The sequence below is a fragment of the Ogataea polymorpha genome (genome assembly GCF_001664045.1).
Source record: "Ogataea polymorpha strain NCYC 495 leu1.1 chromosome Unknown OGAPOscaffold_1, whole genome shotgun sequence".
Lineage (NCBI taxonomy): Eukaryota > Fungi > Ascomycota > Pichiomycetes > Pichiales > Pichiaceae > Ogataea > Ogataea polymorpha.
In genome coordinates, this window is record NW_017264698.1 from 645676 (window position 1) to 669393 (window position 23718).

Genomic DNA, 23718 nt, shown 5'->3' on the forward strand with positions numbered 1-23718 from the left:
GCACAGCCCAGCTCTAGAGTATAAATATATAAGTTTTACACAGATTCCTCAGAAATTTCCTCCAGTGGCTCAAAGTTTTGGATCTCCGATCCTGAAGTTTCATCAATCAATGGCCGCTCGTATCTGTGGGGCTCCAACACATCCGGGTCCTCCCAGTGTCCAGAATGGTCTGCTTGTCGGTGCAAGTGCGAATGCGACTTCGGAGTAGATGAAGACGAAATAGGAGTACGACGACTCAATTCGTTCTGCAGTTCATCTTTGTAACTCAGCAGGTGATGCAGCTTACTCTTTTTTTGTCGCTTGGTGATTTTATTCGCCATGATCTTTCCCGTATTCCTGAGAATTAGTCGCACAACGTCTTTTTTGAAATGCTGGAAGAAATCTTCTTCAGACCACATCTTGTTGGTGTATTCGATTTTTGGCATCTGTAGCTGGAGTCTGTGAACATCCACAACTTTGTACGACCCTTGTCCCTTAAAGCTAAGTACCAGGTGTAGGGGATTGATGGTGATTCTGTTGAGAAGCTGGTACTTCTTCGATCGTTCCACCATCTGGCTAATGTACTGTTTTTCCTCTGTGTTTTCGTTATTTCTGTGACAGGTGAATTGGATTGTGCTGAATTCAGATACAGAGGTCGGACTGCCTTCTCGATCATGCTTTTTGATTGACAGCATCCGACTCATCCTTTTCAGTTTTCCCTCACTATGTTCTGACTGGTCAGAGAAAATAGAGTTTGATGAATCCAAACTCGTTCGCGAAGACGGGATTTCTGGGCTAAACGAGTCCGCCATGGACGACGACTCGTCGTCACTCGACTCCGTGTCGTCCACTAAAACCTGTTTTGGATACACGAACCTGTAAATTTCCACAGCCGTTTTAAAGTCCACTTCAATTTTCAGAGGAGCAAATGTGATCGACTTATGTTCCACAATGGGTATGCCTCCTACTGCCTCCAGCATTTTCCAGTCCACAAACACCATAGGCATGTCGGAGGAGCCCTCTTTGTGGACCTTCTCAACGATGGTCTTGTAATTCGTGTGAGGTTGAAGGTCTTCTGCGACAAAGTCCTGAATAAGCACCCTGTTTCTGCTTGCCCCGTCGGGCCTTTGCTCTGTTTGGTAGCAAGACTGCTTAGCTTCAACAACAATGAACTTCTTATCCTCGCTATCAAGAAGTTCCAATCGAATGTGATCCGCATTCAGCACCCACTGCCGTTCTTCATACGAGTCATTGTACTTCATGGCTTTTGTATGTTGAAGATAAGAGACAAGCATTCCGAGTTCGAGATAGATCTTTTCGAGCTCAACATCTATTTGCAAGACGTCGTCTTGGTCTGGCGCATTACCGTGCATCATCAACATGAATTTTTTACACTCGCTCAATAGCCACGCTTTCTGTTGCAGATCGAGCATGCGGAACTTGATGACTTCAAAGTCCTCAGAAATTGAGAATTTCACAAGGCTCTTCACCTTCTCCTTCTGCTTTTTCTTCTCCGTCATGTTGGAGTCCATAAAACTCATGGCCAGATTGTAGATCACGTTGTATTGTTGACTATTTGCAGTGACCACAACCTCCGGTGTCATAACCTGGATCAGCTCTCTGAATTTAGTCACGTTGCACTCGTCAGTCTTCATGTACCTAAGCTTGTTAGGCTTGATGAAGATCAGCCCCATGGATACGTTCCAAATGACAATTGTGTTTGCTAACAAGTTAGAGCAGTAGTACATTTCCACAGGCAGCTGTGGTGGCCAAGTGGACTGAGACCAGAACAGTTTGTACTGCCCGTTCAGGGTTTTGTCTTTGTCGAGAACATGGAAAAATGCATCCCGCAGAATGATTCCGGTCCTACTTTCAACAGGAATCCGTTCCTCGTCGTCCTGCGGCTTGAAATCAACAGAAACCGAGCTCACCGTAATTTCCTTTGACGTAACGAGCACGGCACTGTTCATCTCCGTGTCAAAACAGAGCTGCGGAAGAATGAATTTGAGCAGATAGGTATCCTCAAAATTGACATCTTCCAGCTCATCGGATTCTCTCAGCTTGCGTTCGAAGTTGTAGAAGTTCGAACACGACTCCATGTCCAGCGAGCCGCGATCATCAAAGCTGCCTGCCTTGCGCGGCAAACTCTGACTTTCATACAGCTCCTCGGCAAGCTTGATTGCTCTGCGACTCAAGTTGAACACCAGCGACTTTCTTTCAGACACGTTATCGATGTAGCTCGAGAACTTCTTCCTGGTATGCGTGCTCCATCTGAATACCACATGGTAGATGATGAATCGGTTTCTGAACGACGACGCTGGTGGAGACGAAGGAGCAGTGCTTTTCACGGTTGGATTGGACGATCTGCGCGATATTTTGGAATTTATCCTTGAAACAGTGTACGACGTTTCCACGTCAGAAGCATCGTTCTCGTCCAAAAACTCATCGTAGTCAGGGATCATTCCGGCTTCAAAACTGTCCCTTAAACAACGAGTCACGTGCAGACGGGTGTACAGATCTTTGATTTCCCGTTCCAGCTCCTCTATGCGCTTGGCAATAACCTGGCTTTTCTCTGGATTGCTCTGCAAAGACTCCAAGGAGGTCTCGTGTGTTTTGATTTGGTCCTTGAGTTCTGCCGCGCGTTTGTTAGCAACAGCAAAAGGTGTTCGTTCCGGATGGTTCTTGCCAACAAAGCAGTCGTGTGTCCGTTCCTGAATGGCCGCAAAACTATATTGCAGTTCTGGCTCTTTTTCCTGGAGAAAGTAGCAGAAACGAGTGGAGGACGCTAGCGGAGTAGCTTTCCACCGAGGATTCTTAGGTTTGATTTTCGGCGTATCCACCTCGACAAAGTCGTCCATATCAAACCACACCACATCTTCTGCGGTAGGCCTTTCGCTCACGGACGAGCTCGACGAGTCCATGAAAGAACTGGATTCTGTGATACCTATCTCACGTGCAAGCATACCTACTGCACTGCGCTCGTTGAATTCTGCCACCAGCAGCCGCAAGTCCGTACTGACAAAATCAACTTCACCCTGGTTGAACTGGAGACTGAAATCGGGGTTATCAGAAGCACTGGTTGGACACTTGAGCTGGTGGAGATCCAGCGCAAAGCTCTCGATGGAACATTTGAGTCCTGTGAACGCGAGGTTGCTGTTGGCCCGGATGTCTGTAGGATGGATGTATACGTGGGTCAAGTATAGCGGTTTGAGTTTGAGTGAGTAACTAATGGAAAACAGATGCTTCCCAAACTTCGGAGATGGCCTATAATCCAGGAACTTGTTCTTGAACATCTTTCCGTGCTTGATTGGCAGACCCAAGCTACTCTGGAACGTATTCCACCATGTGAAGAAGTGAGAGAACGCAAGCGGAGTAAGATGGATGCTGTTGTAGGTATTAGCCTCGGTGGAGTCTGATTCCAACGAAACGCACATATGGATATAGTGGCTTCGGAAGCCTTCATAAGAGTTCCAAGACTCTAGTTCTTCTTTGGTTGTGAAGGTAGAAGGGTTGCGTAGACGGACCTCGTAATGAGGCTTGAAGTTGTTGGTCCGCTTGACTTGTCCTGGAACGTACTTTCCAGCAGGGCTCTCGTTGCGCTCAAAAAGGAACCCTAGCTTCCAGATGATCGGCTGGCTTGACAACTTCCACACCTTCTTCTCAGTAATGTAATCCAGCTCGTAGGGATTTTTATCATCCAGCAAGTACGTCAGGTTGCTGCGATTAAACCGAGGAATCACCACATCGAATTCCTTGCTCTCGACAACCAGCAGCTCATCGGGACGCCCGGTGCCGTTGATTTTGAGGTCTACTTTATCCTTCCACCTGAACACAAACCCGCCTCCTTGACCCATAAGATCATAAGGCGAGTTCTTGCTCTTTATGAATAGGTGGATGCCGTTGGTAAAAGTGAAATGAAATTTCGCGTGCAGCAAGAGCGCGAACTTGTCCCAGAATCCTAGCTTTGGACTAGGATCGAGAGGAGGCTTGGATAAAACATCAAAACTGTCCATCGCGTACAGCAATGCCGGCTGGATTGCCGAGTACCACGAAACAATCGCATTTTTCGAGGAGTTCACGTGTACTTTCATGTCTGTGTAGAATTTGACGTTGGTCATCGTTCTTGAAACATGCGAGGCAAACATGTTATCTGTGCAATTCGGGTCCTTGTACTGGGACACAAAGGGAACAAAATTGTACCGTAGCTCTTCAGCCACGTACATCTGCTCTGCAATGACAAAGTCGCCCTTGAATTCCACCGTCTGCGGAGTGTCTCCGTCGCCACCGCCAAACGAAATAAATGGGATTGGGTAGTCTTTGAGCTGGATCGTCAGACGCGAGCAGGTGATGTGCATGTTAACAGGGAATAAAATACCGTACTCCATATCGTACGGCATCCCTTGCCCTATTTGGTGCAGAAAGTGCTTATAGTTGTCAAGCCCGAACGAAGGCTCCGAAAGGTCCCAGCGCAAATTGGCCAACTCCACGGAAAAAAGAGGTGCTACCGAACATGCTGTGATCACCGGATACTTGTCCATGAATTTGGCAGAAACAGGCGGGTCTTCACCTCCCCTGATCGAAGCGAGACGTTTAAGGTGTCCAGACTCGCTTATTTGCCTGTGTGCCTTAACTCTGAAGATCCATGACTTGCTGAGGTTGCTCAACAGCCGTAGTCTTGGTAGTTCGATCAGCTCGTTCACTGTTCTGAGGTATTCATTATACTGTTCTACCTCGTCACTCAACACTTCGTTGGCAAGCTGCGAGCTTACACGATTATGCTGAACTTTACCAGTTGAGTTAGGGTGGTAGTTTTCTGGCTCTAAAGGCTCGCCATTCACAAACGTCAAAGCAGTGAATTCTCTCTGTAGTTTTTCTTTAACCTGTTTCTCGTATTTATCGAAAGTCGCCAGTTTCGTGAGACGCATCTTTTGCTCAATTCTTCCAAGCAAGAAAGACTCGTTGAGCTCGGCCTCGAATGGATCATCGTGCATGCAGAATTGAAACTGTTTAGCGTTTAAGCGAACGCTGGGGAATTTGAAAGGACTCTCAACTTTGCTAGGCATTATAATAGGCACGTTGAAATCCACTTCAGACTCGGGAGTAGACATTAGGTGTTGGAAGTTGGCCTCCATTTTCGTGATAGCTTTGGTCAGTGCTCTAAAATTGTCGAAGGTTTCGAAAAAGACGTATTCGAACGGAATCTCAAATCTCACTGAGCGGGAGTTGATTATTGCGAGGTGTTCGGCTTGCGAGTGGATGCGGATCGTCGTGTTGGCATCACACAAAATAAATATAAGGCTCCAGGTCTGGGAGGTGTACGGACTTCTTCCATACAGTCTCAGTGCTCTGAATCGTGCGTAACAGTCATAGTCGACCGTCGATAAAGTTTCCATGCGGTCCAATTCCAGTACAAGATCAATCTCGTTTGGTAGCTGGATTTTCATCATGAAGAGCTGAATACCGAAGAGATACGTAAGTGGCGGTTTGGTAGAGGCGTTTTTCTTCTTGGGCAAATGCGGTATCACAGAAGTAAGTATGGCCTTAATGAAAAGCACCGACCACAAAACTTCCGCAGATAGTTTTGTATCTAGCAAAGGAAGTAAGAGAGACAGCTGGTGCTTGTCTTTGAAGTACTTCAAATGAGGGCGCTCAATGTTTATAAATTCCTCTAGCTCTTTGGTGTATTGTTCCGTGTCATAGTCCTTCACCAGCCTTGCCTTGAAAAATTGAAGCTCCAGGTCCAGCTTCTTCTTTATCATGTCAAGCTCCAATTCCATCTCGGAAGCCTCAACGAAAACGCCTCTCTTGTATTTATTCATCTCAGACTGATCTACCTTGTTGTAGTATTTCACAGGCGTCTCAAAACATGAAACAAACTTCACCTGCTGAACTTTGAGAAAGACGCGGTCTATTAATGAGCCTCCTCCCTCAGATGATGAATGTGATTCCGCAACAGACGTTTGGTCGAGATTTATCTTGTGCCGGTACAATTTTTGGAATGCGCTCAATTCTTGCAAGAGGACCTCTATTGTTCCCACAATAATATCTGCCTGTCCGAATAGACAACCTTTTCGTGTTTCTAATGAGACACTGGTGCTGACATGATCAAGATAGAAAAATTTGGACATTTTTTCCGGCTCCACAAAGGAAAATTGTATGTTGCGTATAAGAAAGCCAATCATTTTATGAACAGAGCCTGAAACACCGCGGAACAAAGAATCGTATGTGTTTGCTAGCGAAGTATCAAAAGCAATGTCCTCCACTCGCATCTTGATAGTGAGTTCTTCTGCCACTGCCATATTTATAACCGAGCCCATAAGCTGTATTCGAATCTTAATTTTTGGGAGCAAGTTTTGTAGATAACCGGGAATCTCGAATGGCCTTTTGAGCGTTCTCTCATTTTTGGTCTTCGGTTTCACTAGGTCATTTATATGTGTGTTCAGGACCAGGTTGGTGGTTGACACCGTAGTTTTAAACAGAAATCTATTCGTCGCCGCAAACCGATCAATGAAATCCTTGTCATCCTTATTTTGCTGAATTTTCAAGATATCCTCGAGATTGCACAGCGAGAATATATTCAAAAATGGAAGGAATAGCAACAATTTATTTGTTTCCAGCTGAATGAGCTTAAAGTTGCTGATTCCAAAGAGCACCTCGTAAATATGTTGGTCTAGGAAGTTCATGTTTGCGGTCTCTTCGTCGTCCAATTTTCCCAGCGCAAATGCTGTCCTTTCGAGGAATAAGCAGAACTTTTCCTTCGTAAGAGAGACATTTTCACATTCTATAGAAATTCGTCTGAAAGGCAGGGCCAACGGCTGTGACGGAATATTTTCTGATTGACCGTGCGTCTTCGACTTGGGTATGAAACGCTCTAGATCGTCGACATTTAGTGTCACTTTTTTCACGTTCAAGGTCACACTGTAGTCTTCAAGGGAAACCGAGCCAAGAACTCTACTAGTCACCTTTTTCTGGTTGACTTTGATGGAGCCCGAGGAAAATTGTAGAGCACTAGAAACAATCTGAGCTGCCACGCACTCTAGCTCTATCTGTACCTGCTCAGTATACTTAACATCATGTAGCTCGATTGCCAGTGGGAGACGTTCCAAAAGCTTGACAAGGCGCCGACTCGTCTTCCCTCCGGACGACAGAACCGGCTTGCTTCTCATGTCCTCATGTAATCTGTAGATACTCGCACCACTCAGCACAACCGTGAGTATTGGCTCATGGTACAGCGCTCCCAGCGGATTGAATTTCAGCTGGAGTTTGTTGAGTGAGACACGGAACCCCCGGGTGTGATATCTAAATCTATGGACAGAGTTCCATGATATCCAGCCAAGAGAACCGTTGGTCCCCAGCAAAAGATTCAATGACACTATTATGGCCACATAAATGGCACAGAGTGCTATGAGAGTGTTCATTGGATCTTGAGACGGAACCTAAATGAAAAAAGACATGCACTTGCTTTGCTGAAATGAAATATTTAGGCTTTATTTTGAATCTATATTTTTTTTTACAAAGCATAATCACGCCTGCAGTATTCCACTGTCCATCAAGGCATTGTGAATAATCGTTTCCTTCACCACTGCAAAAGCCAGCTTCATGTTGTTGGTGTCAGTTGCCTGCGTAACGTAGGGCATGATGTTAACGTTGGAGCGGTTGAGCTGACGGAATCGCCAGAGAATGTACTTGACAGCTTTGTTAACATCGTTTCCACCAACGTAGTCGGGGAAGTAGTTTTCCAGCGGCGAGCGTGGCAACTTCTCAATAAAGACATCAATTTTGTTCAGACACAGAACGATAGATGTGCGCCGGAACCACATCGAGTTGACCACAGAGTCAAATAGATTCAGAGACTCCTCCAGTCTGTTCTGGCTGCTCGACTCCAGGAGGACCTGATCGTACTCGGATAGCGCAACACAGAACATGATCACAGTAACGTTGTCAAAACAGTGGATCCACTTCTTTCTTTCTGACCTCTGTCCACCCACGTCGTAGAGATGGATGTCGATGTCCTCAAGCTGGAACTTGGTGTCGTATATTCCGGACGTCTGTTTCCTAGTCCTAAGCACATCCTCCACGCTTGGAAGGTAATTTTCAGCAAAAATGCGGTCGATGTTGTCAAAGAAATACTGAGCGGAATCCAAAATGTAGAACTCGTTGCGTTTCTCTTCCATCAGCTTATGCACCACCGGTTCTTTGATAAGCTTCTTGATAAGGTTGGCGACTTCCACATTGAACTGCTCTGTCGTATCGTCCATGGCAGTTTCGTAGGAATCAATAGCTTCTAGCTGCTGAGGCGTGAGCAATTTCAGTTCGGACTCGGCGTTGAACTGCTTAATGGCCCGGACCAGGGACTGCGCACATTCGATTATGTTTTTGAATACAAAAGGCTTAAAATCGTAGAGTTCCCGCTTGGAAAACCCATCCTGGTGAAGAATTTTGATTTGTTTGAGAACAGTGCTTTTACCGGACTCTCCAGACCCTAGCAAAAGCATCTTAACTTCCTGCTTTGGTTTGTTTTTACTTTGAGTGGCCTGTTGTTTCTCAACGGTCGTCACTGCCCCATTGGATACTGGAGCGTTTGGTGGAGGAGCTTCTCCTTCCTTGGATCCACAAACACCCATCCTTAATTGTACATAGTATAATTTTCTGCTGTAGTAGTATCCATATATATATCGACCAAAAAAATTGCAGATCTTAGCTCCGGTCTTGGCCCTTGCTATTTGAGCTTATTAATTATTTTCAGCACTCTAATTTATTGTATTACTTGGTCACTATATGCGGTCATTAGACAGGCTTGCCACCAATGAACTCACTCCATCTCTTCACCTCTGAAGGAATCACCACCTCGGACTTCGCCTGACTGGCCAACAGAGCTGGCAATTTTTCAGCGAGACACTGAGAGAACAGCAGCGAAGTCTGCGGCTCGTTGAAGAGTGGGATCGCAAAGTCGATAGCGTTTCTCCGCATGACGTAGTCCTCATCTAGCAGACTGTCGGCCCGCTCCTTAGCAAGGTTGAAGACGCACTTGATGTCGTACTTCTGGAACACCTCCCTCAGTTCTCTCTTATTTTCCTTAGGAAATTCAATCACCTCGACGGGGCTGTCAACATACTTGCTCAGGTAGTCGGCAACGGAAGGAGAGGCAACGTAGAATTTGTATCCGAGCGGAGTTAGTTTCTTGGCCACATTGCCGAGGTTGTCGTTCGACAAGTCTCCTCCAAAGAGAATACCTGCAGGTGGTTTAGGCACGTGGAAATTCATGGTTGAGAGGATCGAGGTCCAGTATGCGTCAACCAAGTTGTCTCCGAAACAGGCGACTTCTCCGGTAGACGCCATTTCGACACCCAAAAATGGGTCTGCCCCAGCCAATCTGGTGAAAGAAAACTGCGGCACCTTGGTAGCAACGTAGTTGTAAGATTTTTTCATCAGGTCAACTGGAGCAGGAACGTTGCTACCCAGCAATGCCTTGACGGCGACATCGATGAAGTTGACGCCCAGCACCTTCGAAACGAATGGGAACGATCTCGAGGCACGGATGTTACACTCGATGACTTTGAGGTCTGGCTTTCCGGTGGTTGGGTTCTCGGCCTCGATAATTTGCATGTTGAATGGCCCAGTGATGTTCCATGCAGCAGCAACCTTGTCGGCAATCTCCTTGAGTCTGTCCATGGTCTCCTGGTCGAGACCATGTGGAGGCAGCACCAGGGTAGCGTCACCGGAATGGATTCCGGCGTTCTCGACGTGCTCTGAAACAGCGTGCACCAGGACTTTTCCATGGGAGGCAACAGCGTCAATGTCAATTTCCTGCGCACCTTCGATGAATTTTGAAATCACGACAGGATGTTCCGCAGAAACGTCTGCGGCGTTGGTGAGTTTCTGCTCGAGCTCAGATTCCGAGCGAATAACCGACATGGCAGCACCAGAAAGAACGTACGAAGGTCTCACAAGAACGGGGTAGCCGACCTCGTTGGCAAAGCTCTCGGCCTCCTCAACAGACGTAAGCTCTTTCCAAGCTGGCTGGTCGACGTTGATGGAGTCCAGAATACTGCTGAACTTGTGTCTGTCTTCGGCCTTGTCGATGTCCTCAGGGTTGGTTCCAAGAATCTTGGCGCCCTGTTGTTGTAGCTTGAGTGCAATGTTCTGCGGAAGCTGGCCTCCAACGGAAACAACCAGACCCTTGGCGTTCTCCAGCTCGTAAATGTCCATGACTCTCTCAAAGGAGAGCTCTTCGAAGTACAGTCTGTCGACCTCATCGAAGTCGGTCGACACAGTCTCTGGGTTGTAGTTGACCATGACGGTCTTCTTGCCCGCCTCTCTCAGAGCACGGGCGGCGGAAACAGCACACCAATCGAACTCAACAGACGAACCAATACGGTACACACCCGATCCCAAGACCATGGTTCCAAACTCGTCAAATTTGACGTCGTGCGACGTGGCATTGTAGGTAGTGTACAGGTAGTTCGTATCGGCAGGGAACTCGGCAGCGAGCGTATCGATCTTCTTCACGAACGGAGTGATGCCAAATGACTTTCTTCTGGCACGCACTTCCAGCTCTGTCGAGCCAACAGCAAGTGCAATCTGCTTGTCCGAAAATCCAAGCTTCTTGGCGCGGCTCATCACGTCCTGGGTCACGCCGAACAGTGAGCCAATAGCCTCCAATTCCTTTTGCATCTCGACAATGTTGCTGAGCTTATAGAGGAACCACTTGTCAATTTTTGAGAGCTCGTGCACTCTGTCAACGGTGTAGTTCTCGTGCAACAGCGCTTGGCCAACGGCAAGCCATCTTCTGTCGGTAGGGTGCGACAGAGCGTGGTCAAGGTCGTCAAACTTAGCTCCCTGGAATCCAATGAACGAAGGGTCCACCTGTCTGATGGCCTTCTGGAAGGACTCCTCGAAATTGCGTCCAATGGCCATCACCTCTCCAACAGACTTCATCGAGGAACCAATGTCTCTCTTGACGTGCTGGAACTTCGACAGATCCCATCTTGGGATCTTGGTAACCATATAGTCGAGAGAAGGCTCGAAGTTGGCACTTGTGGTCTTGGTGACAGGGTTAGGCAGTTCTGGCAGAGTGTAGCCGAGAGCAATCTTGGCAGCAGTGTATGCTAAAGGATATCCGGTAGCCTTGGAAGCCAAGGCTGACGATCTGGACAAACGAGCATTCACCTCGATGACTCTGTAGTCCAGCCCATCGGGCTGCAAAGCATATTGCACATTACATTCTCCAACAACACCAAGGTGACGGATAATCTTGATGGCAGCAGATCTGAGCATGTGGTACTCCTCGTCAGAAAGCGTCTGCGAAGGAGCAACCACAATCGAGTCTCCAGTGTGGATTCCCAATGGGTCGAAATTCTCCATATTACAGACGGTGATGCAGTTTCCGACTCTGTCTCTGACCACCTCGTACTCGACCTCTTTCCACCCTTTCAAAGACTTCTCCACAAGAATCTGAGGAGCAAGCGAAAGCGATTGCGAGGCAAGATTTCTCAGTTCGGTCTCATTGGAAGCAAAACCAGATCCAAGACCTCCCAGAGCGTAGGCAGATCTGACAATAATAGGATACCCAATCTTGTCCGCAGCAGCAAGCGCATCGTCAACAGTTTCAACAGCAATGGACTCGGCAATTGGGATATTGATCTCATTCAGCGCCTGAGCAAACAAGTCTCTGTCCTCAGAGGTCTCCAGAGTTTTGATTGGAGTCCCAAGAACCTTGACACCATATTTTTTGAAAATACCCATTTTTTCCAATTGAACACCAACGTTCAGACCAGTCTGGCCTCCAAATGTGAGCAGCACTCCATCCGGTCTTTCCCTTTCAATGATATACGTAATGTACTCGGGAGTGACTGGAAGATAGTAGATCTCGTCGGCAAGGGCATGCGAAGTCTGGTTGGTAGCAATATTAGGGTTAATCAAGATCGATTGCTTGTTGGCCTCCTTCAGGGCCTTGATGGCTTGGGAACCGGAATAGTCAAACTCTCCTGCTTGGCCAATAGACAATCCTCCAGAGCCAATCACTAAAACACGGGAAACATCCACTAAATGATGTGCATTTTCTCCAGTGAAACCAGATAGAATGCCAGCGCCCGCATACGTCGATGCTTTTTCAACCTGAGAGGCATAGGTTCTAGCCAAGCTGGTCTTCAGAGGGACCAGCTTTGGCATACGCCAATGTCTGGCAAGAATTCTGAGGGACATGATGACTGATTTTCGAAAAATTTTCGACTGAAAATATTTTAGATGAGGAGGGTCGTGTACGAAGAATCCGCGGTTTCCGGACTTACGCGATCTGTATATTTCCGGACACTAGAAGGATATCATCAGGGGGGGGGAACTTCTATTATTTTGTAAAAACCTAAAAAAAACGAAGACTGTGAGTCAACTAGCCTAGTCTCTCTTCCATCTCACGTGCGAGTACTTTCTAGCATAGTAGATACCACCAACAGCAAGATTGGTGTTCCAGTGGTCAACGTACGAGCACAGGGCAGAGGCAAGAGCCAGCTCTTTAGGGATCTTGGACTCGTCAACCTTAACGGTGAATCCAGACGCTCCGGCAGGAATCACCTGTCCGATTCTCTCTCTGACCTCCGATTCCTTCTCACCCACATTTTTCACCCTCTCCAAGAACTTACCCTCGGTCGTCCACTGATAAGTGGCACCGTCAGCTAAAGTGAACATCCTGTACTGGTCTAATGCGTCCACTCGATGGTTGATGATGTGCCATCCAAGCTCGGTCACGGGCACATCAGGGGCTCTGATAAGAAGAATGTTTGATCTCAAACCGGCTCTCAATGCAGCGCAAGGTTCGTCCTCGCCGTTAGGCCCTGTACCCAGAATTTCCGAGTTATACATCTTGTATGCACCCTTAACCGCTCTCGATCTCACGAACCAAAAGAGTCTTTTGGAGGCCTCTGTTGGGCCCAAAGGACCAGAGCCCTCGGCTTTAGTATCGTAAACATCGAATATTTTGGATCCTGTTCCGAATCGTCTTCTGACGGCAAATTCAGAGCAGTTGTCTTCGTCCAGATCGATAATATGTGGAACATACCGCGAAGAACGACGGTGAGGGTGGAAAAGAACCGATTTGGCAAGAACCACCGGTCTCATCACCGGCGAAAGCAGAAGTTCAATAGGCATGTTGGATTATCAGTGGATGATCGTTAGCAAAGTAGTCTTCAGATGTGGTATGAAAGAAAAAGGGAGTGATTTATAAATCCTCCTAGCCGCTGTAGCCCAAAATGTTCAATATGTGGTGCACGGGTGTGCTGTCTGAAAATGTTCTCTGTTTTGGAATTTTTTAAAACCCAGCCGTTTGCGTAAACAGATAAAGCTGGTGGGTGTGTCTGGTGCTAATTTTCTGTGTTAGGCCTGCTGGATTGCCATTCAAAGAAACCCTCATTTTTGGCCTATTTCCACAATGGCGTTGTCCAATGCGAATCCTCAAAGGCTGTCAGGGCCTAACACTACGTCTAATTTCGTTAGGGCCGATGATCTGGAACAGAAGGTCGTCTCGAAGCTGGAGGTGGACACCTTGCAGTCGGAAAAGCAATCTGTGAACAGATGGCCGACGCTCTTCGAAATTCTGAATCGCAGAACTCAGCCTCCCGTTGATCTGTGGTCGTTTTATGTCTATATGAGAGATGAACAGAGAAATATCGACTATCTGGACTTTTGGATCGACACAGTACAACATATGGGTCTTTGTAAGGCCTATGTCAAGGGGCTCAAACAGTCACTTGCTGTTAACGAGAGAATACGAAATGCCGACCAGACTTTTAACTCTGCCCCAGGACAGAGCACTCATTTAGGCCAGCAGACGTCTCCATCTAATAGACAGTCTAATACCAGCAGCAGAGACTCGAAGTCCTCTTCGCTACTGTTGGACCTGCTCATGCGCAGCAATCTCCTTGAGGAGTCCGATTCACGCAGAATGTCCGCTTTCTTGCGGGGAGAAACTAGTGTGCGATCGAGCGATCCGTTGGTGAACGCTAAAATCGATGAGCTGAAACGAAAATCACAGACTCCTAGCGATGACAACTCAAAGGATGCTTCAAGCGAATCAAACTCTGCCAAACGGGTGTCTACAATCAATCCTCAGATGATCGAGACCATGATACAACAGGATCTCCTTCCTCGTGAGAAGTCACTCAAGGACAGTCATATTGCCACACGCGAGAAGCTTAGTCAATCTGCACAGAATATAGTGGATACCTACTTCCTCGATAGTTCGCCCAAAAGAATAGTGATACCTCCAGAAATGGTGGAAAGACTGATTCAGGCCGTTCAAAGAGACGGACGCGATGATCCAGAGGTCTTTGACGAGTCGCGGGAGTTTGTTTTTAAGGCTATGGAACACGAGGCATACCCTAATTTCCTCCGATATCATGCATTGTCAAACGTAACGTCAAAATCAGCAGCCTATAGAATGTTGGGCTCGTTTTTTTCTGGATTGGGGGCTTTCTGGACCGGATATACACTTATTTTCCTTGACTATCAACCAAAGCAGATGCGCTGGGTCGTTGTTGTGCCGTTCTTTTTTGCATTCTACTTGCTGCTAAGCAGCTACTACCGGGTAGACCCCTTGCTATATTTTGCGGGCTACAGCGAGAGCTACGCATCGAAGAATGGGCTTGTGTGCATCAAGGAGCCGTTCGTGAAGAATTTGCTGAAGCGCCGCTCCATCTTTGTGCTGTTGCTCATATTGCTGATGACAGCTGTTCTGAGCATCATATTCGCCCTGGTGCCAGGCAGACGGCTTTGACAGCAGATTTTTTATTCAGGTTATCGATGGTTATATAACGGAAGATCTCATTAGGGTATCGGTCAAACGTAGATGGTAGATGTGTCGACCTGCATGGCAGACTGTTGCGGGTATTCGGATGGTTGAACATAATCTTCCTGGAAGTATGGGTGCATCAGGGCTCTCTTGGCGCTGATTCTTCCAGCAGGGTCATATGTCAAGAGCTGTTCCAAAAGATCAACACCATGAGGGTCCAGATTAGGAACGATGTCGGCCAAGTTCTGTTTCGACCATTTAGGGAAGCTAGGCTTGAAGTCGCTCAGGTAGACGACGTCTGGCCAGATCTCCTCAGTTGGCGTTCCCAGAACACGGAAAATCTTAAAAATCTGATCGATTTCAGAATCACCTGCGAAAAGCGGCTTCCTGTTGGACATCTCGGCAAAGATACAACCAATAGACCACATGTCGACTCCTGTAGAGTATTGTTTTCCTCCAAGAAGGATCTCAGGGCTTCTGTACCACAGTGTGACAACCTCGTGAGTGTATGCACGCAGTGGCACCCCGAAAGCTCTGGCAAGGCCAAAGTCGGCAACCTTCAGATTACCTTCTTTGTCGATGAGCAGATTTTGGGGTTTCAAGTCCCGATGCAAGACTCTATGCGCGTGGCAGTGGTAGAGCCCACGAACGAGCTGAAGCATAAACTTCTTGACCATGTCGCTTCCTAGTCCTTCACCTTCAGGAATAGATTCCATGTATTTCTTGAGGTCCATATCAAGGAACTCGAAAACAAGATAAATCTTGTTGGAGTTGGAGTGCACAATGTCATACAGAGCAACAATGTTGTCATCACGAAGCTCCTTCAGAAGCGAGATTTCACGAATGGTGGTAGATGGCACTCCCTCGTCCTCAGACTCCAACCGGATCTTCTTCAGTGCCACTACGCGGTTGTTGTGTTTGGTATCTAATGCCTTGTACACCACTCCGTAGGTTCCTGGACTGTTAGTAGGAAGGCCGCATGGCTCTGTGAAGCTACTTACCTTCTCCAATCTTCTCCAGCTTTTCGAAATCGTTTAGTTCTGCCATGGTGTTTTGTAATCTAGTGAACTTTTTTTAAAGGGACGTGATTTACGTATGTACAACCAACAAAAGGTTTCTTGTGCCACAGTACTTGGTTTTATTATCGTCTCTCTTGCTTTTGGCAGGTCTAGATCTGGGGACGTCGTATATTAGGTTAGATTAATACACTCAATTCCACTTCGATCTGATGGTCGTTTTCGTGATCTGTCTTAAAAGAGGAAAAGTTTGTTTACGTTTTTGGCGGTGCACAGATGTGGTATCCAGGATGGCTCCCGTGTGTCTTCAAACTATGTAGTAGTAGTCCATACGTAGATCCCAGATTTACTCTGCTTTGGCCTCTTTTTGCTTTTGTAGCTTCTTCAGCCTTTTAGCTCTCGTGGCCTTCATTGCCTTGAAAGTGGTGTTGGCCAGGAACTCGGAATACACCCCAAGGGTATTATGTGCAACGTATTGTAGCAAGGCGTGGGAAGGATACGGAGAGCTAGTGGCAAACCTGTCCTGAGCGCCGCCTCTTCTGCCCATGTTTCTCAAAGTAGCAGCCACAAAGTCTTTGGGAGTAGGAATAAAGAAAGAGCTTCTTCTGATGGCTGAGAGAGCAGTAGTGACGAAATAGGCCAGAACCAGTTGGACGTCGATCTTTTGGCTTTTGAGCTCAACAGATAAGGCCTGAGAGAAGTTTTGCAAGAACGACTTTGATCCAGAGTAAGTGGCGAGGTACGGAGTTGGGAAAAGACCTGCAAAGGAACCAATGTTCACAATAAGACCCCTGTTGGCTTTCTTGGACGCAATGGCTTTGTCAATAACAGGAATGCAGAGTTTGGTCATTTTGACCAAAAATAGGTTGTTGATGGCCAGAATGGATTCCACTTCCTCGTCCGGAGTCTCAACAAGAGGAACAGGGCCTTCGTGCGAACGACCCACGTTGTTGATCAGCACCGACACAGGCAGGTCTTCAATCGACTTGGAGATGAGTGCGTACAATTCAGGGGTGTTTTTTGAACAATCAGCAGCCACCACTCTGGTTTGCACCTTGTACTTTGTCTCGATATCTGTGGCAATCTGCTCCAGCTTAGACTGAGTTCTGGAAATCAGGACAATATTTAGGCCCTTGGAAGCAAGCTGCTTGGCAAACTCCTGTCCAATACCTTCGGATGCTCCGGTGACGACAGCCCATGCGCCCTTTTTGGCACCGTAAACCTTAAAGTCAACAGGAGGGAGAAGAAACAGACTTGCAATGAGTGAGAAGAAGCTAAAGATTTTTGAGGCAATTTTCAACAGCCCAATGGCGGTCGCCGTGTATATAAGGCCGGTAATCAGTTTGCTATCAAATGTTGGAAGAGCTGGCATTTAAAAAAGAGGCAAAAATTTAGTTCTCAAAAGCTCAGCTCGGAAACTTGTTACAGGAATCGCCCTTAAAAGGAATCGTCGCGTTCTCATTATTAAATAAAGCTAGTTATATACCGAACTGTTCAGATGAAGTTAAGCGCCTCCAACTTCTCTTCTGCTAATCTACAGCGTACCTCCTCGCTTCTGCCCGCCCTGGAATACCTTTCCACATCCATCTCCAGATGAAGACGTTTTACAGCCGACTCTGCTAGCACTTTATTGATTTTGTCCAGCTCGTCAAAAGATTTGCTAAGCGATGTCTTTGTTTCACCCGAAACTCTGAGCCGTATCACCCAATGATTTTCATTTGAGCTTGTGAGGTCTGTTTCAGTACCAAAAGAGTCCTGCTGTTTTCGATCGTGCTCACTTCTATCCCCGTTTCGCGAGCTCGGCTTGGAATGTAAAAATTCGCTGTTCTCTCTGGACGACCCGGATCCATTCATGGAATGCGACACACTGCTTCTAGGCCGTGACTCACCATCACGTTCTTCATACTGGTCATATTGCTGGTCGTGATGATTCTCTGTATATCCGCCGCGATAACTTCCCCTGCCTCGTCCCCGCGGTCTGTGCGATCCCCTATACGGCCCGCCTCGACGTGGATAGTCTCCGCGATAATCTTCGTTTGCCGGCTCAGGATATGAGTTCGACTCGTATGGAGCATCGTCATCGTTGTAGGGCCGCTTATATGGGTAAGATCCACCTCTCCCGCGTCCCCTGGAGTAGTACGGGTCTCTATAGTTATATCCATAACCATATCCATTACCTCTAAAACCACTCATGGTGAAGCAGAGATGTGCGTCGAAAATTAAAAGGAAGAAAATATAAAAGAGTAAGTTGAACTTGTTAGTATTTTGTGCAACATAAAAAATTGTCGCAAAAGATGGCCAAAGTTTCCCTACGCGTTTACAAGAGTATGAGTATATGAGATTACTTTAAACTTGGGGACGGTTTGTCATCTACGCCTGTCGTGAATAGCATAAGGAGAATAAACATAAGGGTTGTCTGGAAATCCTTTCTTGGCTGGTCATATCCACGAGCACCATATTGGTTTCTGAATTCAGCACGTGTAGCTCAGTGGTAGAGCAGCAGATTGCAAATCTGTTGGTCCCCGGTTCGAACCCGGGCACGGGCTTGAATTTTTTTTTTCAATATTGAATTATTTTTTCTGGGTGATAGATAAAACTTAGCTCTCATCGATTATAAATCTATCCACTAGCTTGGTATTGAATATGGACATAACGACCCAATTCCACTCCACTATACGGTACTGCTCCTTATCAGCCAATTTGCGAAAATGGTTCTGCAGTGGTTGATCCTTTGCCTCGCAGAGTAAGTATCTTGTAGCTGCTACTCTTTTGGGCAGCCTCTTGGTTTTTTTGTCGATAATCAGGCACTCCCGGCAACCAAACGATTTCACAATGCTACTGATTAGATCTGGCCCGCCTGGAATGGTAGCTGACACACAAAAATCTCCCGATTCGAATAGTTTAGAGTTGGAATTTTCAATCAGCTTGACGATATTCTGGGCCCCTAGCGAGGGATCCAAGAATATCTCCTTCATCTTGGGGTCTTTCTTGAAATTGATATGTTTTGACAAATCATATTTGTCGATGTGTGGTTTGACGCGCTCAAAATCGTCCAGTTTATGCGAGCGTACGGTAGCGAGAACGTCCATGAGGAAAATCGGCGTAAGTAAATATTTCGGGCTTTTGCTCAGTGACTTGAGAAACTTTTCCGTTCGAAGAATGCCAGGAGCAATGATGCAATTAAGGGAGTTTGTTGGCTGTTCAACAACTTTAATACCCACTTTGTTGAGATTTCGGAGATCGGAAGCACTGAACTCCTGATCGCAACCGGTCAGTATTGCAACGATGTTGTACGGTTTGCTGTTTGGCTTGGCCTTTTTGCGTGGCGTTTCAAGTGAGCTAGACACATTTTGGGAATCAGTACGCGGGTTCTGGCTACTAGTCAATCCAACATCCAGGCTTGTATGGCCAACAGCGTGTGCAACGCCCACCTGGTCCCCAAACTTCAAGTATCGGGGGTCAGAATCGTCTTGTAGCTCCCATTTGGCGTAACTTTCTTCGAGCCACAAATGATTCAGACATTTAATGTTCCACTCTCGTGCGTATTTGTATTTTTCGCCCGTTGGTTTCGCGACAAGCAGATGTGTAGTGGTGAATTGTCGAAGGTTTTTTGTAAATGTTCCGCCCATGATTTCCACCAGCTGCTGTAAATACAGGCGTGAGTCTCCGGTATAATGCGTGACCGAAACCACTACCCTATCCATTCCTTCTAGCGCCTCTCTTGGATATGGATAGTGGAGCATTATTTTACCTGGAGCGATCCACTCCTCGCGTAATAGCATCCAAAACAGCCAATTCAGGTTTCCAATAGGCCATTTCTCCTCAAAGGCGAGCTGGTACATCTCGCCACCTCGATACTTCCCAATGTAAGTGTTTGCCCGATCTTCAGAATCTACCTTGCCCCCGTGCTGTTCTATAAGTGTTTTCAGGCTAGAGCTCACTCGGCTCGAGATATTAAAATCTTCATCCAGAAAAAAGATCCGTCCTTTGAACAAAACAGAAGTCGCCGGCTCTGCGTATCGATCCTTAGAGCCAACGCGGTATCTGTCGTCCTCGAGTTTGCGTTTGGATATTATACTGTCCAGAAGCCATTCCGGTCTCACGATCGCAATGAGCTCCCGCTCACAAGCCTGGTTGAACGCGATAGCCATACGGCATATGTCGTCGTCTGTGTCGAGGGCAATCAGATGGGTTGTTCTTCGGGACAGGTAGTCTGTGTGTATTCCGCCAAAGGAGCGCACGGCGCTGAAAAGGACCTCCTTGTCGCCTTTGCAAATCGAAGCTGCGCAACATATACTTACAGTGCTAAGGAAATATTTGGGATCAGGTGAGTACGATCGCAATGTTTCTATCAGATTCGCAGCAATCGAGTCTACCACCCACGCATCTCGCACAACAGGGATCATCAATTCTTCCGCGAGCTGGTATTCCACAAAATCTATTGTATTTGAGACTATCAGCGTGACGTTTGCCAGTTTGTCGTTAGATATTGGAATCAAGTCAGAATTCCTCTTGAGCAAGATGCCACCATCCTCATTGTACCCAGTGCTAATGATCTGTTTTTTCAAGTTCTCTGCCTTGGTTGCAGACAGCTGGCTGGACTGTATTATAAGGAATCGATGGCCCTCAAAGAGAGACATGCGCGTTTGAAGTAAATATTTCACAAAAGAAAATAAAAAAAATATATTATCTCAACATGTCTGAGGAACCCAAGTTTGCTGAGCAGCAGGTCTCGGCATCTCAGCTGATGGCTGAGGCGTACGAGAGGAGACAGAAACCTGTGCAGCCAGCCAAGATCCAGATTCAGGACTTGGAAGAGCTGCGGGAGTACCAAGGCCGGAAAAGAACAGAGTACGAGAAAGCTCTACGTGTAAAGCGGTTCGATTTTGGCCAGTGGATGCGGTATGCACAGTTTGAGATTGACCAGAAGGACTACGCGAGGGCACGCTCAATATTTGAGCGTGCTCTCGAAGTCGATCATAAACAGGTCCCTTTGTGGATCAGATACATCCAGACAGAGCTTAAGGGCAAGAACATCAACCACGCCAGAAACCTTCTGGATAGAGCGACAAGGCTTCTTCCTCGTGTGGACAAATTATGGTACCAATACGTTGCGGTGGAAGAGTCTGTGGGGAATGTTGTAGGAACACGCCAAATATTCGAGAACTGGCTACAGTGGCAACCGGGTCCTGAGGTGTGGGAGCACTATATTCGTTTTGAGACCCGGTACAACGAGTTCCAGAATGCCAGATTGCTTTTTGAGAAATTTGTGGTGATGCATCCCGGCTCTGCAACCTGGCTTCAATGGGCGGAGTTTGAGAAAGAGCACGGGGATGAGGTCAATGTCCGCAACGTTTACAGGCTCGGAGTCGAAGATTTGCGACAAAAAGGCAAATTGGACGCAAGGATCATTTATTCGTGGATACAGTTTGAGATATCGATGAAAAACTGGGAGCAGGCGAAGCTGCTTTTCGATTACGGGTTTGAGCATTTGCCAGAAGAGGAGAAGGTCGAGCTGCGCGCCGACTATACGCAATTTGAAAAACAACATGGCCAGAAAGAGTCGATCGAGACGTCAGTGGTGAGCAAGCGGATGGCTGTTTACGAGCAGGAGCTTGCAAGCAAACCGCACGACTACGATACATGGTGGGTGTATTTGAAGCTTGTGGAGCCAATTTTTGACGAAAAACAATACGAGCGCAAACTAGAGGAGGCAACAGGTACGATTCCATCGAGTGCGTTGAAAAGCGGGTGGCTCAGCTATATTTATCTCTGGATGAAGTACTTAATATGGAGCGAAAAAAGAGACGTTGAAAAAACCAGAGAGCTATACCGGAAACTGATCTCGCTCATTCCTCACAAGAGTTTCACTTTTTCGCGCATATGGGTGATGTATGCAGAGTTCGAGCTTCGGCAGGGCCAGCTGGCTGCTGCGCGGAAGGTGCTAGGACGGTGTATTGGATTGTGCGGTGATATGAAAGTTATGAGGTTCTACATCGAGCTGGAGACACAGCTTCGCGAATTTGACCGGGTGCGGATGGTATACACGAAACTGGTAGAACTGCATCCCCGCGATGGTTCGAACTGGATTGACTTTGCTTCGTTGGAGGCAGATTTGGGGGACAGGGCGCGCTGTGTTGCAATTTACCAGTTGGCGTCCGACGAGGACAGTTTATCCTTGAACGAGAAGAAGAAAGTTCTGGAAGCATATTACGAGTACGAGATGGAGGAGCGCAACTATGACAATGCTCGAAAGATCAGGGACCGCATAATACAGCTTACCGAAGGCGACGCGAGAAGTCTGGTACAACGGTGCATGATGGAGCTGAAAGTCCCGACGCAGCAACAAGTTGACGAGTTTGTGCGCCGCCTAAAAGAAACAGGAGACGACGAGTTCCAGTTCGAGGTCACGCCGGAGGCCAAGGACCGTTGTCGCGACGTTTTCAACAGAACCATCGACACTACAGAGGGTGCAAAGAAGAAGCAGATAATAGATGCATTAATATTGTTTGAGCGCAAATATGGTACAGATGCACAGGTGGCTGCCGCAGAGGCGCGGCTCCCGCGCATGGAGAAGCGGTTCCGGCATAATGCCGATGGTGAAGAGGAGGAGTATTATGAATACATTTTTGACAGTCCAGAGCCTGTCAGGGCTTCCGGACTTTCACGCTTCGAGGAGTGATCAGACCTCATGCTTTCGAATAGGTATTTCGAAGATGCAGGTATTCACCAGACAGCATGTTGTGACTGCAATCAAAGCAAATGAGTAAATGGTGCTTGTGATTTGGAAGCCCAGCCAGCCGGTATGACTGTACAGCTCTGACTGGGAAACGGCCATGGTCCCCAGCGGGAACGTCGATGCCCAAAGCGTCTTTGACCACTTGTGTATGAGGCCGTATTTGAGAACCCCAAAAATGCCTATCGCGGTCACGCAGATGCCCATTGAGACGAGAGACATGGCCACGTAGACGGATCCAAGCTGAAGCAGTGCGGCCACTACTTGCAGAGACTCTTGGCTGAGCAGGGCTGTGGCCTTGATGAGTGCTGGCTCGGTTTGGAGAAGATCGGCCAATTGTTGGAAATTGAGCAGTATGGCGAATGCACCCTGTCCCAGGATGCCGATAGGGATGAAACACGAGTAGATGCTAGGTTTGGAGGGCAAGCCTGATGTGAGTAGTTTGTAAAAATAGACAGATAGGAGCGGGAAAGCGAGCAGAAGAGCGTTGCTTAGGAGCATGAATGTGATGATCTCGGAAGAAAGCTTCCAGCTGGCAGAGTCGAGTTTGCCGCTCACAATAGAGCCCGTGGAAGAAGCAACTGTCAGGGTGACAGCGGGAAGAAGAATGGTGGCGTTGAGATCGCTCGCATCGAGGTTGTTCACGGCCATCATTAAAAACGTGACTCCCCAGGCACACAACAGACTGAGAGCTACCTGTATCCACCAGAGCGTGTACGTGAAAAGCGTCCATTCGGGTCTCAAATAGTGGATCATGTTGATCAACGAGCCGAAACCCATGACCTCTGCTCCAAGGAATACGCTGAGCCGGTGGTCTTTGAGCAGCCCCCAAAATGAGACACGGTCGTAGCGGTTGAATAGCACAAAGTAGCGCAGGAAAAAAAGCGCGTGGATGATGATAAACGCAACGAGGTCAATAAAAAAGTACAAGATTCCCACGTATCTCATCCCCACACGGATTACCTCGATCGGAAAGTTGTACATCACCAAGCTTGTGATACCCAGTCCCATATTGATGACAAAGTAGATGGGGTGGAAGTTTGCAAGCACGTCATTGAGGAACGTCCCAATTCGAGACGGAGGCACCGTCGTCCTGGCCTCAAATGATGAGAGAGAAGATGCCATTGCGAAAAGGCTTGGGCAAATGCACCATATATATCATGCTCGGAGTTTGATCTGTCCCCGAGATAGAAAAAAAAAATCAA

At 47.3% G+C, this 23718-nt stretch overlaps 11 protein-coding genes and 1 non-coding gene across 12 annotated transcripts; 3 read left to right on the top strand and 9 right to left on the bottom strand.

Annotated features, from left to right (window-relative positions):
* Nucleotides 1-35: 35 nt before the first annotated feature.
* OGAPODRAFT_91931 (uncharacterized protein) lies at nucleotides 36-7397 on the bottom strand (the record flags this gene model as incomplete). The annotated part of the gene is made up of 1 exon (XM_018357068.1): nucleotides 36-7397. The coding sequence occupies one exon, from the start codon at nucleotides 7395-7397 to the stop codon at nucleotides 36-38; it is 7362 nt and encodes a 2453-aa protein (XP_018213125.1).
* Nucleotides 7398-7472: 75 nt separating this feature from the next.
* OGAPODRAFT_84454 (uncharacterized protein) lies at nucleotides 7473-8599 on the bottom strand. The gene has a single exon (XM_018356769.1). The coding sequence runs from the start codon at nucleotides 8472-8474 to the stop codon at nucleotides 7503-7505; it is 972 nt and encodes a 323-aa protein (XP_018213126.1). The 5' UTR covers nucleotides 8475-8599; the 3' UTR covers nucleotides 7473-7502.
* A 125-nt stretch (nucleotides 8600-8724) lies between these two features.
* OGAPODRAFT_15212 (large subunit of carbamoyl phosphate synthetase) lies at nucleotides 8725-12348 on the bottom strand. Its single transcript, XM_018353578.1, has one exon. The coding sequence runs from the start codon at nucleotides 12181-12183 to the stop codon at nucleotides 8767-8769; it is 3417 nt and encodes a 1138-aa protein (XP_018213127.1). The 5' UTR covers nucleotides 12184-12348; the 3' UTR covers nucleotides 8725-8766.
* A 24-nt stretch (nucleotides 12349-12372) lies between these two features.
* Nucleotides 12373-13122, bottom strand: OGAPODRAFT_11010 (uncharacterized protein; the record flags this gene model as incomplete). Its single annotated transcript, XM_018353256.1, has 1 exon — nucleotides 12373-13122. One exon carries the CDS (start codon nucleotides 13120-13122, stop codon nucleotides 12373-12375), a length of 750 nt encoding a protein of 249 aa, XP_018213128.1.
* A 280-nt stretch (nucleotides 13123-13402) lies between these two features.
* Nucleotides 13403-14746, top strand: OGAPODRAFT_6094 (uncharacterized protein; the record flags this gene model as incomplete). Its single annotated transcript, XM_018355780.1, has 1 exon — nucleotides 13403-14746. One exon carries the CDS (start codon nucleotides 13403-13405, stop codon nucleotides 14744-14746), a length of 1344 nt encoding a protein of 447 aa, XP_018213129.1.
* Nucleotides 14747-14759: 13 nt separating this feature from the next.
* OGAPODRAFT_15213 (uncharacterized protein) lies at nucleotides 14760-15928 on the bottom strand. The gene is made up of 2 exons (XM_018353579.1): nucleotides 15763-15928; nucleotides 14760-15716 (listed from the first exon to the last, which is right to left on the bottom strand). The coding sequence occupies exons 1-2, from the start codon at nucleotides 15806-15808 to the stop codon at nucleotides 14809-14811; spliced, it is 954 nt and encodes a 317-aa protein (XP_018213130.1). The 5' UTR covers nucleotides 15809-15928; the 3' UTR covers nucleotides 14760-14808.
* A 130-nt stretch (nucleotides 15929-16058) lies between these two features.
* Nucleotides 16059-17151, bottom strand: OGAPODRAFT_15214 (uncharacterized protein; the record flags this gene model as incomplete). The annotated part of the gene is made up of 1 exon (XM_018353580.1): nucleotides 16059-17151. A coding segment is annotated over one exon (1028 nt), but the record flags the coding sequence as incomplete, so codon positions are not given.
* A 79-nt stretch (nucleotides 17152-17230) lies between these two features.
* Nucleotides 17231-17970, bottom strand: OGAPODRAFT_91936 (uncharacterized protein; the record flags this gene model as incomplete). Its single annotated transcript, XM_018357069.1, has 1 exon — nucleotides 17231-17970. One exon carries the CDS (start codon nucleotides 17968-17970, stop codon nucleotides 17272-17274), a length of 699 nt encoding a protein of 232 aa, XP_018213132.1. The 3' UTR covers nucleotides 17231-17271.
* Nucleotides 17971-18251: 281 nt separating this feature from the next.
* OGAPODRAFT_t3 lies at nucleotides 18252-18323 on the top strand. Its single transcript has one exon. It is a non-coding gene; the product is annotated as a tRNA-Cys (tRNA).
* Nucleotides 18324-18374: 51 nt separating this feature from the next.
* OGAPODRAFT_91937 (uncharacterized protein) lies at nucleotides 18375-20420 on the bottom strand (the record flags this gene model as incomplete). The annotated part of the gene is made up of 1 exon (XM_018357070.1): nucleotides 18375-20420. One exon carries the CDS (start codon nucleotides 20415-20417, stop codon nucleotides 18375-18377), a length of 2043 nt encoding a protein of 680 aa, XP_018213133.1.
* A 19-nt stretch (nucleotides 20421-20439) lies between these two features.
* On the top strand, nucleotides 20440-23693 carry OGAPODRAFT_96697 (uncharacterized protein). Its single transcript, XM_018357910.1, has one exon. It carries the CDS (start codon nucleotides 20474-20476, stop codon nucleotides 22457-22459), a length of 1986 nt encoding a protein of 661 aa, XP_018213134.1. The 5' UTR covers nucleotides 20440-20473; the 3' UTR covers nucleotides 22460-23693.
* Nucleotides 21326-23638, bottom strand: OGAPODRAFT_91939 (uncharacterized protein; the record flags this gene model as incomplete). Its single annotated transcript, XM_018357071.1, has 2 exons — nucleotides 21326-22553; nucleotides 22588-23638. 2 exons carry the CDS (start codon nucleotides 23636-23638, stop codon nucleotides 22531-22533), a joined length of 1074 nt encoding a protein of 357 aa, XP_018213135.1. The 3' UTR covers nucleotides 21326-22530.
* Nucleotides 23694-23718: the final 25 nt, after the last annotated feature.

What these genes read in the sequence shown, in the direction of transcription:
- OGAPODRAFT_15212 (XM_018353578.1), bottom strand. Translation starts at nt 12,183, where the DNA reads ATGTCCCTCAGAATTCTTGCCAGACATTGGCGTATGCCAAAGCTGGTC.
- OGAPODRAFT_84454 (XM_018356769.1), bottom strand. Translation starts at nt 8,474, where the DNA reads ATGCTTTTGCTAGGGTCTGGAGAGTCCGGTAAAAGCACTGTTCTCAAA.
- OGAPODRAFT_96697 (XM_018357910.1), top strand. Translation starts at nt 20,474, where the DNA reads ATGTCTGAGGAACCCAAGTTTGCTGAGCAGCAGGTCTCGGCATCTCAG.
- OGAPODRAFT_15213 (XM_018353579.1), bottom strand. Translation starts at nt 15,808, where the DNA reads ATGGCAGAACTAAACGATTTCGAAAAGCTGGAGAAGATTGGAGAAG. An exon ending in GCTGGAGAAGATTGGAGAAG is followed by an intron (nt 15,717 to 15,762) that starts GTAAGTAGCTTC and finishes CTAACAGTCCAG; the next exon opens with GAACCTACGGAGTGGTGTAC.